The following is a 17,459-nucleotide window of genomic DNA, read 5'->3' on the forward strand; positions in this document are numbered from 1 at the left end:
TATTTACAGAAAGTTGTTACAGTTACGTTGTACTGGAGCTCTATATAAACAGGCTGGCTGAACCCTTCAGTTCAGTTCTGTCCTGGCCTGTGAATAAACAAGAACTGTTTGAAGAATCGCTGTGTCGTCTGATATGTTCACCCACAACTTAACACCCCCCCCCAAAAAAAATAAACCTATAACGCAAAAACAACTGAGGTCGAATTAAAGAGAAATTGCACTCAGTGGCGTAGCGTGGGTTGTCAGCACCCGGGGCAAGGCAAGTAATTTGCGCCCCCTAACCCGTGGATTTTAGCACTCGAGTGCGAGCGCCCCCCCCCAGATGTTGCGCCCGGTGCGGCCGGGCCCCCCTGCACCCCCCACGCTACGCCACTGATTGCACTGTATTCTTGAAGTTACCTAAATTTAATCCATGAGTGTTATATACTATCTTGCCTTAAAGAAATCTTTATTGTTTGTTTAAAGGAAACCTGTCTCCAACTTACTAGTTATCCCCTCACAAAGATGAGGATACTCTGGGCTAGAATTTGAAGAGGAAAGGAAAAGAAACCTTTGGGTAAAGGGTTGTTCAGTGAGGGAGGGACAATTTATCTGAGTGAGAGCAGGTCTTTAAATGCTTTCAGGGGTGAGGAAACCTCCAGAAAGAAGGGTGTGTTTCTTATTCTAGTATGATGTTTTCGCAAGCAGAGTTTGAACTATGGAGATTATTTCATTATTTTTATGATATGAGAGAGAGAAGATAGAGAAATAAAAAACAACCCTGGAAAATGTGATGGGAAGTCAACAAAACGAAAGAAAAATCAATTGTGTGTTGGAATGTATATGTGAAATTTCTAGAGTCCTTCTGCTTTAGGGCAGCTCTATAAATTAAGCCAGGGGACGTGGGTGGCGCTGTGGGTAAAACCTCAGTGCCTAGGACTTGCCGATCGTATGGTCGGCGGTTCGAATCCCCGCGGCAGGGTGAGCTCCCGTCTTTCGGTCCCAGCTCCTGCCCACCTAGCAGTTCGAAAGCACCCCTAAGTGCAAGTAGATAAATAGGTACCGCTTTATAGCGGGAAGGTAAACGGCGTTTCCGTGTGCTGCGCTGGTGCTGGCTCGCCAGAGCAGCTTAGTCACGCTGGCCACGTAACCCGGAAGTGTCTTCGGACAGCGCTGGCCCCCGGCCTCTTAAGTGAGATGGGCGCACAACCCTAGAGTCGGACACGACTGGCCCGTACGGGCAGGGGTACCTTTACCCTTACCTATAAATTAAGCCAGTCTAATAAATTAGGGGAAAGCAAAACATCACTTAGAGAAGGATCTGGAAGCTTGGATTTGTTTTATTCTGGAATGTTTTATTTGATGTTTTCATGTGTTGCAAATCACTTTGAGATTTTTCCTTTAAAATATTTTTTAAAAATTCTTTTAAAAAGCGATAACAATAAAAAATATCTGAAAAAAGGAAAGCTTTCCCTTCTTTGGCCACCAGAGGGCACTTTGAAAGTGAAAACTAACACACGTCCCATCCCATAAAGGGCCTCTTATAAATATATCTATTTATTATCATTAATGTTATTTAAATGCATTCCCACCCTGTGCCTCTGCACCATTTTGCAAGGGGAGTCAGCCTTTAATAAGTGATGTCACCCTGTGGCATTATGAGAAATGTACATTATCCGTTTTTTTACTCTTGCACACTGAAGCGCTCTTTCTCAAAAATGGGAAGCACACTCCCCAATCCATTCCCCACCCTCTGTCTTCCATAGTGACGTTTCCCCCTAAATGTAAACTAAGGATGTAGTCCTCATGATGCTGAGTAAAGATTCTGGTTTGAGTTAGGAACATAGGGGAAAGGTCCTGTGGAGGCAGAGCAAACCCACCAGGGGCCTTCTTTAAAAACCACCTAAGCCAGCACAGATTGCCATGCCTTGTGGCAGGGAGTTCCGTAGGCCCCCTTCTATGGCTCCCGCAAAGTAGGACCCCTTTGCCTGACAAGGCCCATCACAGTTGCATCACCCATTGCAGGCTTCTGTGGAAGAGATCAAACTGAGATGCTCTGCATTTTGAAGTTACATTTTAAAAAGTATTATGACAATAAGGGATGAATGGATTAAAAAACACAGCCTGTTTTCCTACCCAGAATTGGGTAAGTGAGACAGTTAGTGAGAGGGAAAGAACAGCTTCAAATACAGGTTGGGGTAAGGTAAAAGGTAAAGGTAAATGTCAAGGTAAGGACAAGGACCCCTGGACGGTTAAGTCCAGTCAAAGGTGTGACGAAAGAAGAATGGCAGACAAAATTAATGGACTACGCAGAATTGGATAAAATGACAGGAAGGATTCGAAACCTGCGGGACCAGAGATTTACAGAAGATTGGAAGAAATATACGAACTATTTGAAGAGCAACTGTAATCAACAAATGACGCTAGCAGGACTATAAGAAGTTTTGTAAGGAGAAATATATGAAATATTGCAAAGAAGAGAAAGAAGAGAGACATCAGTTATGAGATTTAAATGTAATAGTGAAAGTAAGAAATGTAAATTAAATGAAAAGATTGGAAAATTTTCAGATGTGATTGATGGAAGTAAAAAAATATTGTATAAGATACAAAAGTATATTTAATAATTGTTGAAAATGATATGTTAAAAAACATATATCTATATCTATATATCTATATCTATATCATCTATATCTATATATATCTCCAGTCAAAGGTGACTCTGGGGTTGCAGCGCCCATCTTGCTTTCAGGCCGAGGGAACCGGCATTTGTCTGCAGACAGCTTTCTGAGTCATGTGGTCAGCATCCCTAAACCACTTCTGGCGCAACGGGACACCGTGACAGAAACCAGAGTGCACGGAAACGCTGTTTATCTTCCCACCGCAGTGGTACCTATTTATCTACTTGCACTGGTGTGCATTCGGACTGCTAGGTTGGCAGGAGCAGGGACAGAGCAACGGGAGCTCACCCCGTCGTGGGGATTCGAACCGCCGACCTTCCGATTGGCAAGCCCTAGGCTCAGTGGTCTAGACCACAGTGCCACCTGCGTCTCATGCATAGGCTGGGGTACAGGGTGTGGGCAGGGCTGTTTTGGCGAGGATGTGGGCTTCCGATGAGGGAGCTACAAGACCGTCTGAATCCCAGTTGCTGGAAACCACAAGAGGGGAGAGTTGCTCCTGCGCTTGGATCCTGCTGGCAGGTCCCTCGTTGGGGACATCTGGTTGGCCCCTGTGAGAACAGGATGCTGGACTAGATGGACCATTGTCCTGATCCAGCGGGCTCTCTAAATCAGGGGTCAACAAACTTACCGCGCCTCAGGCCAGATCATGTAGCGGGCCAGAGGGCAGGGGAGCACGTGCCCATACGCGTGCGCACATGCTATTTCCGGCGCACTTCCGGGTCAGAAGAGCACCGGAAATAGCTTGTGCGCATGTGCACGGGCCTCCTCCAACCCAGATTTGCACTGGAAATAACGCTTGCGCATGAGCACAAGGTATTTCCGGTGCTCCTCTGACCCGGAAGTGGGCAGCTGCGCAGTGCAGCACCGGTAAAAGTGGGTGGCGGCAGCAGGCGGCGGGCTGGATAAACGTGTCCCTCGGGCCTTATCCGGCCCGTGAACCTTAGTTTGGGGACCCCTGCTCTAAATATTACATCCCCCACCCCCCGACCTTAGATGTGCTGTTCTCCTCCCATCAGCAGACCCTCCCAGTGTCCCTGTTTTCCCGGGACAGTCCCGGATTTACAGAAGCCGTCCCGTTTTCTGATTTGATTCTGGGATGTCCCACTATTCCTTAAAGGTAAAGGGACCCCTCACCATTAGGTCCAGTCGTGGCTGACTCTGGGGTTGTGGCGCTCATCTCGCTTTATTGGCCAAGGGAGCCGGTGTACAGCTTCCGGGTCATGTGGCCAGCAGGACTAAGCCACTTCTGGTGCATGGAAACGCCATTTACCTTCCCGCCGGAGCGGTACCTATTTATCTACTTGCACTTTGACGTGCTTTCAAACTGCTAGGTGGGCAGGAGCTGGGACTGAGCAACGGGAGCTCACCCCGTCATGGGATTCGAACTGCCAACCTTCTGATCGGCAAGTCCTAGGCTCTGTGGTTTAACCCACAGCGCCACCCGCATCCCGTTTCCACTATTCCTTAGGACGTCCCTATTTTCATTGGAGAAATGTTGGCGGATCTGCAGTTATGCAACCCCTGAGCCAAGAAGATAAGTCACTATACAACATTTTGAGGACATCTGAAGGCAGCCCTGGATAGGGAAGTTTTTCAGTGTTTAATGTTACATTATGTTTTTATATATGTTGGAAGCCAGCCAGAGTGGCTGGAGCAACCCAGTCAGATGGGTCGAGTATTATTATTATTATTACTATTATTATTGAATGACATTACTATTTACACCGGTTGTGGCAATAGTCTGCTCTGCCTCTCCTTTTTTTGGTAAATGTTTTGTGCCACTGTCGAAGCGGTAACTCTGTACTGATCAGGCCCAGACCGGGGTGGGGGGGGCACCATATGGGCCACTTGGCCCGGGCCTCCGATTCCAAAGGGGGCCTCGGTCAGCATACATTCCCTATGTATTTTTAAAAAGCACTATTGTATATCCATATTTTCCATTCTGTCTTTATATGCAGATACGGTTCAAGCCTTGAAATAAACTTATTTGTCAGCACACCTTTTGTGAAAATTATTTATATACTCACTTATTTATAAGACTTCGGTTATCCCCAGGGTAAAAAAAGGGGGGGGCACATTATCTACCTGGCCCCGGCCTCTGCCTGGCTCTGCAAGGCCCTGGTACTGATATGTTATGGATGTTTGTATGTGATGCCAATAAAAGGTTTGATGATGATGATTTTCACTGGTGAAATGCTGGAGGGTTTGCATCTGTCTCCCCCTCCCTTTCCCGCTGAGGTTTAGCAACCCAGCGGTGCCTTACATCTGTAACAGAAAGAGACTTGCCTTTCAATGGCGTCACCAGAGAAGGAGGTCTCTCTCTCTTGCTCTCTCCCCCTTTTTTTTCCTTGGGTGAAGGTGGGGGGAAGCACTGTGGTGGTTTTTACTTTTTAATTAGCCTGGCAAAATCCCCCTTCTTTTTTGCTTCCTACAACCTCCATTTGCTTCCTGAAAAGAAGTCTCTCTCTTCCTCTCCCTCTTTCTGTTTTTTCTTCTCCTTCTTGCAACGAATCCGTTAGCTCAAGACATTTTGCAGGAGGAGCGTTTCCCCTGAATTCCCCCCTCTGCCGCTTCTCTCCTCTCCCTCTCCCTCTCTCTCTCCTTCTTCTCTTTCCAGCTGTTGCTTGGGGGAAAAACTTTGCGCCCTGCGCTTGGATAACCTCTCTCGTCGGACCAACCGAAATTTCCGGCAAGAAACCCGGGGCGGGGAGAAGAAAAATCAAAAAAACAAAATTAGAGAAAGGTATGCGAAGGGGAATTTATTTAATTTCTTTTTTCCTTTGGGAACTTTCTGGTTTTGCAAAGCTGGAGGAGGGGGGGGTGATGAAGCGCTCCAGGGACGGAGTTGCAGAAACCGTGCGCAAAAACGCCTGGTTTCGGGGATGAGGCCGGGGACGCGGTCTCCCCCCCCCCCGCCCCCACCCGAAAAGATGTCTTGCTTGGGGCTTTCTGTCTCTCTCTGTCTGTGTTCCGGGGAATAGGGCTTGCTGCCTTCTGGGTGGGTGGGAAAACATTGCTGCAGGATGCCAAGTATGTTCGCCTCGCGTTCCCAAAATTCTACACGTATGCAAAAATCTCCAGGGCTGATCTCGACCAGCTGCAGTGGCGAAAGGAAGGAAGCATAACTTTCGGGGTCCCTCATCACCCAGGGGTCCTAAAAGCGGCTGAATTCATGCATTTATACAGCATAGCATTTCCCTAACTGGTACCCTGCGCTTCTTGGAAACTATAAAGCATAGGAAATATTTATTCCCACCCGCGGCTTTGACATGTTAATCAAAATCTGAGATGTAGTAGTTGTTTTATTTTATTTTTAAATGTGGTGATCTGTTGTAGGGCAGTGCCAGGGACAGGGACTGCCCAAGTTGCTGGTTGCAAAGGGAACCCTATAACAGTGCCCCATAGCCATAGCTATGAAGTGGGGGGCTGCCAAGTTTTGGGCCTCCAGAGGGGCGCCATGGAGACCCCAGCCTGTGTGTGCGTGTGTATGTAGGGGGTGTCAAACTGGGTCTTTGACCTGGGTGAGATAAAGTCTTCTTCCCCCCCCCCAGTCAGCCCCCAAAATGTATGCCCGCCCCTGACCATCTAGTTGGGCCTGGCCAGTGTTCCAACATCAGTCTCCCTTGATATGGTGGCTTTGGGTGTGGGGTTTGTTTACGAGAGCCAGCCCCCCCCCCAAATTATTATTATTACTAATTCAATTTGTGTAGCGCCCTATACTAGCAGGTTTCAGGGTGGTTACAACATAAAACCACAGTATAAAATGCATAATAAAAACACAAACAAGAACAACCCAATCACCCCACCCCCCAAAAAACACATTTTAAAAGGGCATTGGATGTCAGCCAGCCAAAGGCCTGGCGCCGAAAGGTGTATAATGAAGGCGCCAGGCGAGAGCATCCCACAGACGGGGAGCCACTGCAGAGAAGGCCCTGTTCTCAAGGAAGAAGCACATGAAAAAGGGCCTCAGGGTCTGGGTTGGTTCATATGGGGAGAGGCAGCAATGGAGGTATCGATGGCCATTGCCATTCAAATGGCGTGAGTACACAGCATCATGTGATCAATTATGGAGGGTGGGGCTTACCTGCCAACCCCCAAATTTTATTTAAGTTGGCACCTGTGTGTGTGTTTTCCTCCCAACTTTCTGACAACCTTTTAATTACCTGCATCTGCTAATTGGGCATTGCGGGATTACACGTCTACCTTCCCAACAAGCTTAAACGTGCTCTGTCGTCTCGGCTGCTCTTCGGGTGCCCACGAAAAATAAGTCAACAGCAGTGTGTTTTTTTCCTTCTTCTTCAAGCTGGGTATCTGGCTCAGAGCTCTGGGTCATATGCTCTGATTGGATCCTTAAAAGCATTCCCTTCCGTCCAATTTTTTTTTTTTTTTAAACCCACACTCCACCGCACCACAGGCTCAATTCAATTAATCCCTTGCAACCTGTTGTTTTAATCATCCGAGCAAACTTTAGCTGAGTTGAAAAGCCAAGCCATTTGCTCAGTGACGTCTGGTGGGTTGAGAGTGTAAATAATTGGGCTTAATAATAATTAAAAAGGAGAGCTGGGGTTAGGAGGAGGCTGGAGGTGAGCATTCTCTTTTTACCTTCATTTCAAAGCTAAGGGCCATGGCCTCTTTTTATATTCTGAGCCCTTAATAGCTGCCTGATGGGTATGCAGTTCACCCCGTGGTGCCCTTTTTAGCACGAAGGCACTCAGGGACATGGCAGTTGAATTTCTGATCAGGTAGTGACCTTCTCTGAAAGGGATATCTTGTATGCCGCTTGGACTACTGCAATGCGCTCTATGTGGGGCTTCCTTTGAAGGTGACCCGGAAACTCCAACTAATCCAGAATGCAGCAGCTAGACTGGTGACTGGGAGCGGCCGCCGAGACCACATAACACCAGTCTTGAAAGACCTACATTGGCTCCCAGTATGTTTCCAGGCACAATTCAAAGTGTTGGTGCTGACCTTTAAAGCCCTGAACGGCCTCGGTCCAGTATATCTGAAGGAGCGTCTCCACCCCCATCCTTCTGCCCGGACACTGAGGTCCAGCTCCGAGGGCCTTCTGGCGGTTCCATCGCTGCGAGAAGCCAAGTTACAGGGAACCAGGCAGAGGGCCTTCTCGGTGGTGGCTCCCTCCCTCTGGAACACCCTCCCACCAGATGTCAAAGAGAACAACAACTACCAGACTTTTAGATGACATCTGAAGGCAGCCCTGTTTAGGGAAGCTTTTAATGTTTGATGTATTACAGTATTTTAATATTTTTTTGGAAGCCGCCCAGAGTGGTTGGGGAAGCCCAGCCAGATGGGCGGGGTATAAATAATAAATTATTATTATTATTATTATTATTATTATTATTATTATTATTATTATTATATCTAGGAATGGGGAGAGGGGGGGAAATCTATTCAGTTTGCACTGAGGCGAACTGCATTTTCTGAAATGGCACACAAACAAAACAAAAGGAGCTGTTCGTTGAAATGTGCACTTTTCCCAATTCTGTAAAATGGTTCTCTGGCCAGGTAACGTGCAAAAATGGCTGTCCTTGGTGATGGAAGAGAAAATAAGGTGCTCTTTTGGAAGAAACTGCTTTGCAAAACCAAAATTGGTCTATTTAGTCAAGCCTGCAGAAATCTGCAGGAAAGGGCGAGTGAACTTTCGTGAGGACTTTCAAAAAACAAGGCACCAACTGATGTGTCAGCACGCAGAATTTGAACTTTAAGAATGGAAGGACAAGGAGCTGAGAGGAACCAAAATGGATAGATTGGTCTGTCCTTGCACTCTTCACATGCTTGTGGGACACCCTTGACTCCTCACTCGTCTTCAAATCATAGAGTTGTCCTACTCAGAGGCAGCATACAAATAAAATTATGTATGTGCTCAGAGGTTTTACCACAATCAAGCAGTATGTAGGTTTTGCTGCATTCTGGAAGCCAAGCCTTATGAGGAACGGTTGAAGGAGCTGGGGGTGTTTAGCCTGGAAAAGAGGAGAGTGAGAGGAGATACAATGGCATCTTCAAATATCTCAAGGGCTGTCACATGGAAGATGGAGCCAGCTTGTTTTCTCATGCTGTGGAGGGTAGGACTCGAACCCATGGCTTCAATTAACAAGAAAGGAGATTCTGACTAAACATCAGGGGGGAAACCTTTCTGGCAGTAAGAGCTGCGTGACAGTGGAACAGAGGTTGTGGACTCTCCTTGCTTGGAAGTTTCTGAGCAGAAGTTGGGTGGCCATCTGTCATGGATGCTTCAGCTGCATTGCAGGGGGTTGGACTGGATGACCTTTGGGGGTCCCCTTCCAACTCTACAGTTCTGTGATGCTATGGTTTTATTTCACTCTCATGCCTTTACCTCTCTGATCAATTTCCTTGAGACTTTTGTGGTTGTTGCTCTTGAAAAGTATATCTTTACTGCGTTTAGATCCCACCTTTTCTCTGCGGAGCTTGGGGTGGCATACACAGTACTTCCCCATCCCACTTAACCCCACAACATCAACCCTGCGAGGTAGGAGAATAAATAATAATATTAATAATAATAATAATAAATTTTTATTTATACCCCGCTCTTCCCGGTTCAAAACTGGGCTCAGGGCGGCTAACAACAAATGTAAAACAATTATAAAAGCAGCATAAAATACAGTATAAAAACATGAATAACAGTAAAATTCAAAAATCAGTTTAGGGGAAATACGCATTAGATAATCCCCAGGGCTAGCTGGCTGAATTGGTCCTACTTGGGCCAGCGAGGAGGCCAGGGGAGAATTAGCTGTGGGGTCTCAGAGCAGGTGATCTTCATAAAAGGGGAGGGAAGAGAAGGGAAATAAAAGATCAGGCAGAATTCAAATTACAGGCCAGGCAGAAGGAGGTTAAATCCTGCAGGGCCCTGGTCTCCTGGGACAGAACATTCCACCAGGTTGGAGCCATCACTGAAAAGGCCCTGGCCCTGGTGGAGGATAGGCTGAGAGAGAGGGAGACTGGCCCCCCAAAGGGCATCCAGTGAGCTTTGTGGCCAAGTGGGGGGGGGATTTGAACCCAGGTCACACACCCCCGGGTCCTAGTACAACACTCTAATCATTATGCCACTACTGGCTCCCAGTTGCAGAGAGCTGGTTTTTAAGATGGGGTACAGAGAGACCCTGAAACAGACGAGAGCCTGCTATTCCTAAATCCCCCAGCCGAGTCCTGCTCAGAGTAGACCCACTGAATTTAAAAGCCGTCAACTTGGGATGGGCCTACCCTGGGTCAACAATTGCCCGATGATGAAATAACCACATTTCCGAGCTCCCGGTCTGCAGAACAAGAGCTCGAGGTCCACGGGTCCCCTTGCCTTCCTTGCAAAAAGCCTTCCTCGCTTCTTCGCAGGCGTAGAGGGACCCCTCCAGCCCATCTGCTTCCCATTACTCTCCTCTGCAGCTGGATCCAAAGCCAGCGCGGCCGAGCTGTCTGCAGACCCAGTGGCAAAATTGGGAACAGACGCTCTCGCTCTCTCCTTCCCTTCAACAACAATCTGGATTTTTTTGGGGGGGGGGAGAATTAAGATGTAAACTAATCCTCTCTGTGTCCTTCTCCCTCGCCTCTCTCCCCACTGTTTTTGCGGCCCAAGCACCTCACAGTTTCTGTCCTCCTTTTTTTCTTCCCCCACTATCTTTCTCTCTCTTGAGCCACAAAAATCTCCTCTATGAGCCACAACAGCTCTGCCTCCATGGCAGACTCCCGCAGTAACTAGACAACCTTTAGAAGACATCTGAAGGCAGCCCTGGATAGGGAGGTTCTTGGTGTTCAATGTTTTATTATGTTTTCACATATGTTGGAAGCCGCCCAGAGTGGCTGGGGAAACCTAGCAAGATGGGAGGGATATAAACAATAAAACAACAATTGCTGCTGTTGTTGTTATTGAATAGGACATGCTCTAGTTATCTCCCGCTTGGACTACTGCAATGCGCTCTACGTGGGGCTACCTTTGAAGGTGACCCAGGAACTGCAATTAATCCAGAATGCGGCAGCTAGACTGGTGACTGGGAGCGGCCGCCGAGACCACATAACACCGGTCTTGAAAGACCTACTTTGGCTCCCAATACGTTTCCGAGCACAATTCAAAGTGTTGGTGCTGACCTTGAAAGCCCTAAACGGCCTCGGTCCAGTATACCTGAAGGAGCGTCTCCACCTCCATAGTTCTACCCAGACACTGAGGTCCAGCGCCAAGGGCCTTCTGGCCGTTCCCTCACTGCGAGAAGCAAAGCTACAGGGAACCAGGCAGAGGGCCTTCTCAGTAGTGGCGCCCGCCCTGTGGAACGCCCTCCCATCAGATGTCAAAGAGATAAACAACTACAGTGGTACCTCGGGTTATGAACTTAATTCATTCCGGAGGTCCGTTCTTAACCTGAAACTGTTCTTAACCTGAAGCACCACTTTAGCTAATGGAGCCTCCTGCTGCCGCCGCACGATTTCTGTTCTCATCCTGAAGCAAAGTTCTTAACCCGAGGTAATATTTCTGGGTTAGCGGAGTCTGTAACGTGAAGCGTCTGTAACCTGAAGCATCTGTAACCCGAGGTACCACTGTACCTGACATTTAGAAGACATCCGAAGGCAGCCCTGTTCAGGGAAGTTTTTAACGTGTGACATTTTAATTTATTTTTAATCTTTGTTGGAAGCTGCCCAGAGTGGCTGGGGAAACCCAGCCAGATAGGAGGGGTACAAATAATAAATTATTATTATTATTATTATTATTATTATTATTATTATTATTATTATTACTTTCATCGGAGAAATGTTGGAAGATATGCATCTCAGGGTCCCACGCTAGGCCAAAAGGTTCCTGCATTGGAGGGGCTTGAACAAGATGATCCTTGTGGTCCCTTCCAACTCTCCTGTGATGCTCCTCTCCGACAGAGCGATGCCGCAGACTCCTGGCACATGCTGAGCGCCGAGGATCAGCCCCTCCCCGCCGTGACGCCCGCCCCGCCCTTGCCGCCTCCTGCAGAGCACCCAGCGGCCGAGGATGGCCACCCAGGAACGGGGGACCCCTGTCTAAGCAAGCGTGGCGGCTCAGCGAAAGCAATGTTGGGGCAGACCCCCTCGGCCTGGTCCAACGCAGCCCCCATCGCAGCGAGCATCCTAGCCCACTATGGCGACGGCCTGGAGGCTTCTGACCTGGACCCTCGTCTCGGCCGTGTCCGTGGGCAACCTCCCAGGCTACGCCTTCCAGTCGCAAGGTACGGGGGGGGGGGGCAAGGGAGCGCTGGTTGAGCCCCAAGCTGCTAGTCCTCAGTGCTAGTTTTATAGAGATTTACACTCTGACCTTATTCTGCCAATACTCCATAAATATACTGAAATACAGTGGACGCTTGGGTTGCGAAGGTGATCCGTGCGGGATGCACGTTTGCAACCTGAAGCGTTCGCAACCCGCGCCTGCGCACACAGGGGTTGTGATTCGGCGCTTCTGCGCATGCGCAGAGTGCGATTTAGCGCTTCTGTGCATGCGCAACTGCCAAAACCTGGAAGTAACTTGTTCCAGTACTTCCGTAACCTGAAGCAGGTGTAACCCGAGGTATGATTGTATACTGAACATTTTCTTGCCACTCTATCGCTCCTAGATAACAATCCTGGTGTGACACACAAGGTGGCCAAATTTAGGGCAGCAGCAATTAAAATACGACATGCAATCATTGGTGCATTTCCGAGCACAAATCAAAGTGTTGGTGCTGACCTTTAAAGCCCTAAACGGCCTCGGCCCTGTAGACCTGAAGGAGCGTCTCCACCCCCATCGTCCATCCCGGACCCTGAGGTCCAGCTCTGAGGGTCTTCTGGCAGTTCCCTCGTTGTGAGAAGTGAGGTTGCAGGGAACCGGGCAGAGGGCCTTCTCAGTGGTGGCGCCCACCCTGTGGAACGCAACTCCTAGCAGATGTCAAGGAGATGGAGAACTACACAACATTTAGAAGACACCTGAAGGCAGCCCTGTATAGGGAACTTTAGAATGTTTGACATTTTATTATTTTCCATATTTTCTGGAAGCCAGCCAGATAGGTCAGGTATTATTCTTATTACCCAGGATTATAACACATTGTCTGACGAACATTCCTAGGTCAGAAAGGTCCCCCCCCCCCCCCAATTATTTTTATGTATATGTGATTTTAGATTATTTTACTTTGTTCTGCATTTTTTAATTTTGCAGTTGGTGTCCAATGTTTTGATACTGGTCATTGACCGTTATATAACTACTTACTTACTAGATCTCAAGGCAGGAGAAAGGAAGCTTTCTTGACCTGGGGGCTGCATTTACTTCTGGACAGCCTTCCAGTGGCGAGGAAGAGGCTAAATTGGGTGAGGGAGATGGGAGACTGCCTCTTCTGGGATGTCACATACTAGATGGACACAGAGGAACAGTGTGAGGAACCAGCTGGGGAACCCTCAAGGGAAGAAGACTCAGAGCCTAGGGAGGGTGGGCAGAAGGAGAAAAGGGAGGACAGGGAGGAGGAGGTGTTGGAAGCTGAAAGGGTAACAGGGCTTAGTGAGCAGGGAGAGTCTGTGCCAGAGAGCAGTCCAGAATCAAAGGCTGCAGCAGGAGAGGAGGGAGGCCAAGAGGCAGAGATGGTGAAGCATCACGGGTGTCTCCCCCTCTTGCTGTGACAAGCTCCCTTCCCTTCTTGCCCCCAGAACCAGGAGAGGCATGAAGAGGGCAGAGGAAAGGTTGCCTTTGTGCAGACACAGCCTCCAATTGCTTGGGGGAAATCCTGGATTGGATGGGACTGCAGCAGCTGCTTCACGGGGGCAAGACCTGCCAGAGATGATTTGCTTTGCTCACTAGGCTTGTATCCATCCAGATGTAGTTGGAGGAATGCCTCTACTTAGAAGGGGTGTTCACATCCGAGAGCAGGGAATGCCTCTTCGTAGGCAAAAACAGTGGTCCATTTAGTGCTGCTGGAGCAGCTGGACTCCCAGCAGCCAGTGTGACCATCGGTCAGAGGGGATGTGGGAACTCGACCCCAACAGCATCTAGAATGCCCCAGGGGCACCCCATCTCCCTCTTGCAGAATGAACATGGATTGCCACGCCGAGCAAAACCCTGTGAATCACCAGGGCACTGAACCCAGGTCCCGATTCACCCACGTGCATTTCTTTTCTCTCCCTGCATTTCCTCCCCCCCCCCAATCCAGAGGAGTTTCTCTCAAGCCTCGACCACTATGAGATCGCCTTCCCCATGCAGGTGGACCAGAATGGGGACTTCCTGACGTTTGACGTGAAGAGCCCGCGAAAGCGGCGGGCCCGTCGCGGAACGGGGGCCCCCTCCCACGAGCCCCCCCGGGAGCAGCAGGTCTTCTACAGGGTCTCAGCCCACCGGGCGCAGTTCCTCCTCAACCTGACGTTGCACACGAACCTGCTGGCGGAGCGGTTCCGGGTGGAGTACTGGCGGCACGACGGGGTCGACCGGAAGCACGAGTTCCACGAGGACTGCCACTACTCTGGACACCTGCAAGACGAGTACCTCAACTCCAAAGTCGCCATCAGCAACTGCAACGGGCTGGTAAGCTGCCCCATCGGCTCAGCCTCGTCTGTGCTAGGCCTGGGACCCTCCCCTTAAAAAACCCAACAACAACAGGGCAACGTTCTAGTCCTCATTGCTCCCTAAAAACAATGTAAGATTCTAGTGAAGTCACAGGGAAGCGGGCAGAGGGCCTTCTCAGCAGCGGCACCCTCCCTGAGGAACACCCTCCTGTCAGATGTCAAAGAGAAGGGAAAAAACACATACACAACTTTTAGAAGACATCTGAAGGCAGCTCTGTATCGGGAAGATTTTAGTGGTTAATGTTTTGTTGTGTTTTTAATATTTTGTTGGGAGCCACCCGGCGTGGTTGGGTAAACCCAGTCAGATGGGTGGCACATAAAAAATAAAATCATTATTAGTATCATTCCCAGAGAGAGATTTACGCTATTCCTTCCGAGTGGAAAAGGTTTGCACTTCGGGGAAAAGGTTCTGCAGACCTTCCGTGGGCGACTCCTTCCACTCTTCACTTTGGAAGATCCTCCTTGGTTTCTCAACCCGAGACTCATTCTTTCCCTTTTTACAATTCAAGGAGGAAAATTTTGCAATGTCTCCTCCTGTTGTCACTGTCTCTTTGGCTCCCGGCCCGAGGACATGGCGGTAACTCAGTAAACGCCCCCAACACGCACCCCCAGACAATTTCCTAACCATGCAAGATCCCGCAACGGATTCTGGAGTAAGAAATTAAGATGATCCTGGCTGCTGGGTCATGCTAAAATCCAGTCCGGCAGGAACTCTCCCCACTGATTTTGGAAAGCTGTTTGCCTGTTCACGATGCCTTCAGACACCTCTTAAGACCTCGCTGCCAAATTTTGCAAGATCACAGCCTCCAACATTTCTCCGGGGGAAATAGGGACATCCTATTCAACAACAACAACAACAACTTCTCTATGCAGGGCTGCCTTCAGATATCTTCTAAAAGTTGTCTAGTTACTGGATCTCCTTGGCTCAGGGATTGATTGCCTCACTGCATACCCCCCACACACATTTCTCTGACGAAAATGGGGACGTCCAAAGGGAAAGCGGGACATTCCGGGATCAAATCAGAAACCGGGACGGCTCTGTAAATCTAGAACTGTCCCTGGGAAATTGGGACACTTGGAGGTCTGCAAGATGGTACCTGGGATCAAGGTGCAGGTGTTCATCTATACAGTGGACACTCGGGTTGCAAACGTGATCTGTGCCGGATGCACGTTCACAACCTGCAGTGGCGCGTCTGCGCACGCATGGGTTGCAATTCTGCGCTTCTGTGCATGCGCAAAGCGTGATTTAGCGCTTCTGTGCGTGCACGACCCCCCAAACCTGGAAGTAACCCGTTCCGGTACTTCTGGGTTTTGGCGGGTCCGTAACCTGAAAAAACGCAACCTGAAGCGTCTGTAACCCGAGGTATGACTGTATTTGGATACTGCCAGGTGCCATTCTGAATCAAGATGGTGGACTAAAACTTTCAAAACTGCAACGATACCAACCAAATTTGGCTAGATTGTTCCTGAGATCTAGGTGCAGGTTTTTGTCAATGTTTAAATGCCACTGGACACTATTTTAAGAACCTGGGAAGAGCCCGCTGAATCAGGCCAACGGCCCATCTAGCACAACATCCTGTTCTAGCCACTGATAGCCCTCTCCTCCATGAATCTGTCTAATTCTCTTTTAAAGCCATCCAAGTTGGTAACCATCGCAGCCTCCTGTGGCAAGGAGTTCCATAGTTTAACTCCACTGCGTAAAGAAGGACTCCCTTTTATCTGTCCTGGATCTTCCAACGTTCAGCTTCATTGCATGCCCACGAGTTCCCTAAACTCGAAAGCCCCAGGCACTGCAACCTTTCCGATGCGACTCCAAACGCAGGCCGAATTTCTCTCCCATCTCTGCAGCGGAATGAAAAGGAATATTCGAGCAGCACTGGATAAGACGGGAAGGGATCGCCCAGGGCGATTTTAACTCTTAAAAAAATAAGAGTTTCCCCTGCTCTCTCTTTCAAAGCATTTGGGAAATCTGCTAGCACGGTTATCAGTTGGTTTGTGGGTCCCCCAACTTTTTCTCTCTCCCTCCAAGCCCCCTCCACAAAGAACCAGAGTTGAATCACTTCTGTGTGCGTGTAATGAAAAGTTTCTGGTTTCCCAGCCCTAGAAAGGGGCAGTGTTGATCACCGTGCTGTGGATTTCCTTTCCGGATGAAAGCTTTGTTGCTCTTGGCTGCAAGCCACGCTTCCGAGGACAAGCAGGGTAGTGTGAGGCTAGGCTGGCAAGGAGTCCGGCCGAAAACTCGAGCGTCAGCCGGAGAGAGAGCAGCCGGGAAGGAGGAGAGGGGGTCGCCTCGTGGCTTGCGGGCAGGGTCACCCTGGGGTGCAAAACATAAGGACATAAGGACAGCCTGCTGGGTCAGGACAGCGGCCCACGTAGCCTAGGATCCTGCTCTCGCAGTGGCCGTCCAGATCATGGAATCATAGAAGTTGGAAGGGACCCCCAGAGATCCTCTAGTCCAACAACCTGCAGTGCAGGCTTCCTGTAGGCAAGCAGGACCCAAGCACAAGCTCTTTCCTTTCCTGTGTTTTCCAGCAACTGGTATTCAAAAACATTTGTTGCCTGCAAACCACAGCCATTAATGGCTAGTAGCCATTATTATTATTATTATTATTATTATTATTATTATTATTATTACCGTATTTTTCGCTCTATAAGACGCACCAGACCACAAGACACACCTAGTTTTTGGAGGAGGAAAACAAGGAAAAAAATAATTCTGAATCTCAGAAGCCAGAACAGCAGGAGGGATCGCTGCGCAGTGAAAGCAGCAATCCCTCTTGCTGTTCTGGCTTCTGGGATAGCTGCGCAGCCTGCATTCGCTCCATAAGACGCACACACATTTCCCCTTACTTTTTAGGAGGGAAAAAGTGAGTCTTATAGAGCAAAAAATACGGTAATTCCAATTTATATACCACCCTTTATCAGAAAGTCCCAGGGCAGTGAACAACATTAAAAACACATTTCAGAACATCAGTGATACAAACATAATAAAAAGCAAACTGACAGACAGCATAATAAGAAAGCAGTCATCATAACAGTCTTCTCTGCCACACTTTCACAGGCCATAGATTATTTAATAGCCATCGGCCTGGGCAAAGAGGAATATTTTTGCCTGGCACATGTAGTGATGCTGCCAGGCGAGCCTCTCTGGGAAGAGCATCCCACAATCGGGGAGCCACCACAGAAAAGACCCTCTTCTCTTGCTGCCACTGGCATGGGGGACATAGAGAAGGGACTCCG

The 17,459-nt window shown here is 48.9% G+C and overlaps 1 protein-coding gene across 3 annotated transcripts in view; it reads left to right on the forward strand.

Annotated features, from left to right (window-relative positions):
* Positions 1-4,927: 4,927 nt before the first annotated feature.
* The window catches only part of ADAMTS10 (ADAM metallopeptidase with thrombospondin type 1 motif 10), a 41,755-nt gene continuing 29,223 nt past the window's right edge, over positions 4,928-17,459 (forward strand). For 2 of the 3 annotated variants that reach the window (XM_083594400.1, XM_083594401.1), the window contains exons 1-3: positions 4,948-5,400; positions 11,547-11,869; positions 13,811-14,178. In XM_083594400.1, coding sequence (XP_083450526.1) covers positions 11,782-11,869; positions 13,811-14,178 — 456 coding nt within the window. In that variant the 5' untranslated portion in view covers positions 4,948-5,400; positions 11,547-11,781. Of the gene's footprint in view, positions 5,401-11,546; positions 11,870-13,810; positions 14,179-17,459 lie in introns of all 3 variants that reach the window. The other variant, XM_083594402.1, reaches the window with a different exon arrangement.

This window comes from Podarcis filfolensis (assembly GCF_964270895.1).
Source record: "Podarcis filfolensis genome assembly, chromosome: 18".
NCBI lineage: Eukaryota > Metazoa > Chordata > Lepidosauria > Squamata > Lacertidae > Podarcis > Podarcis filfolensis.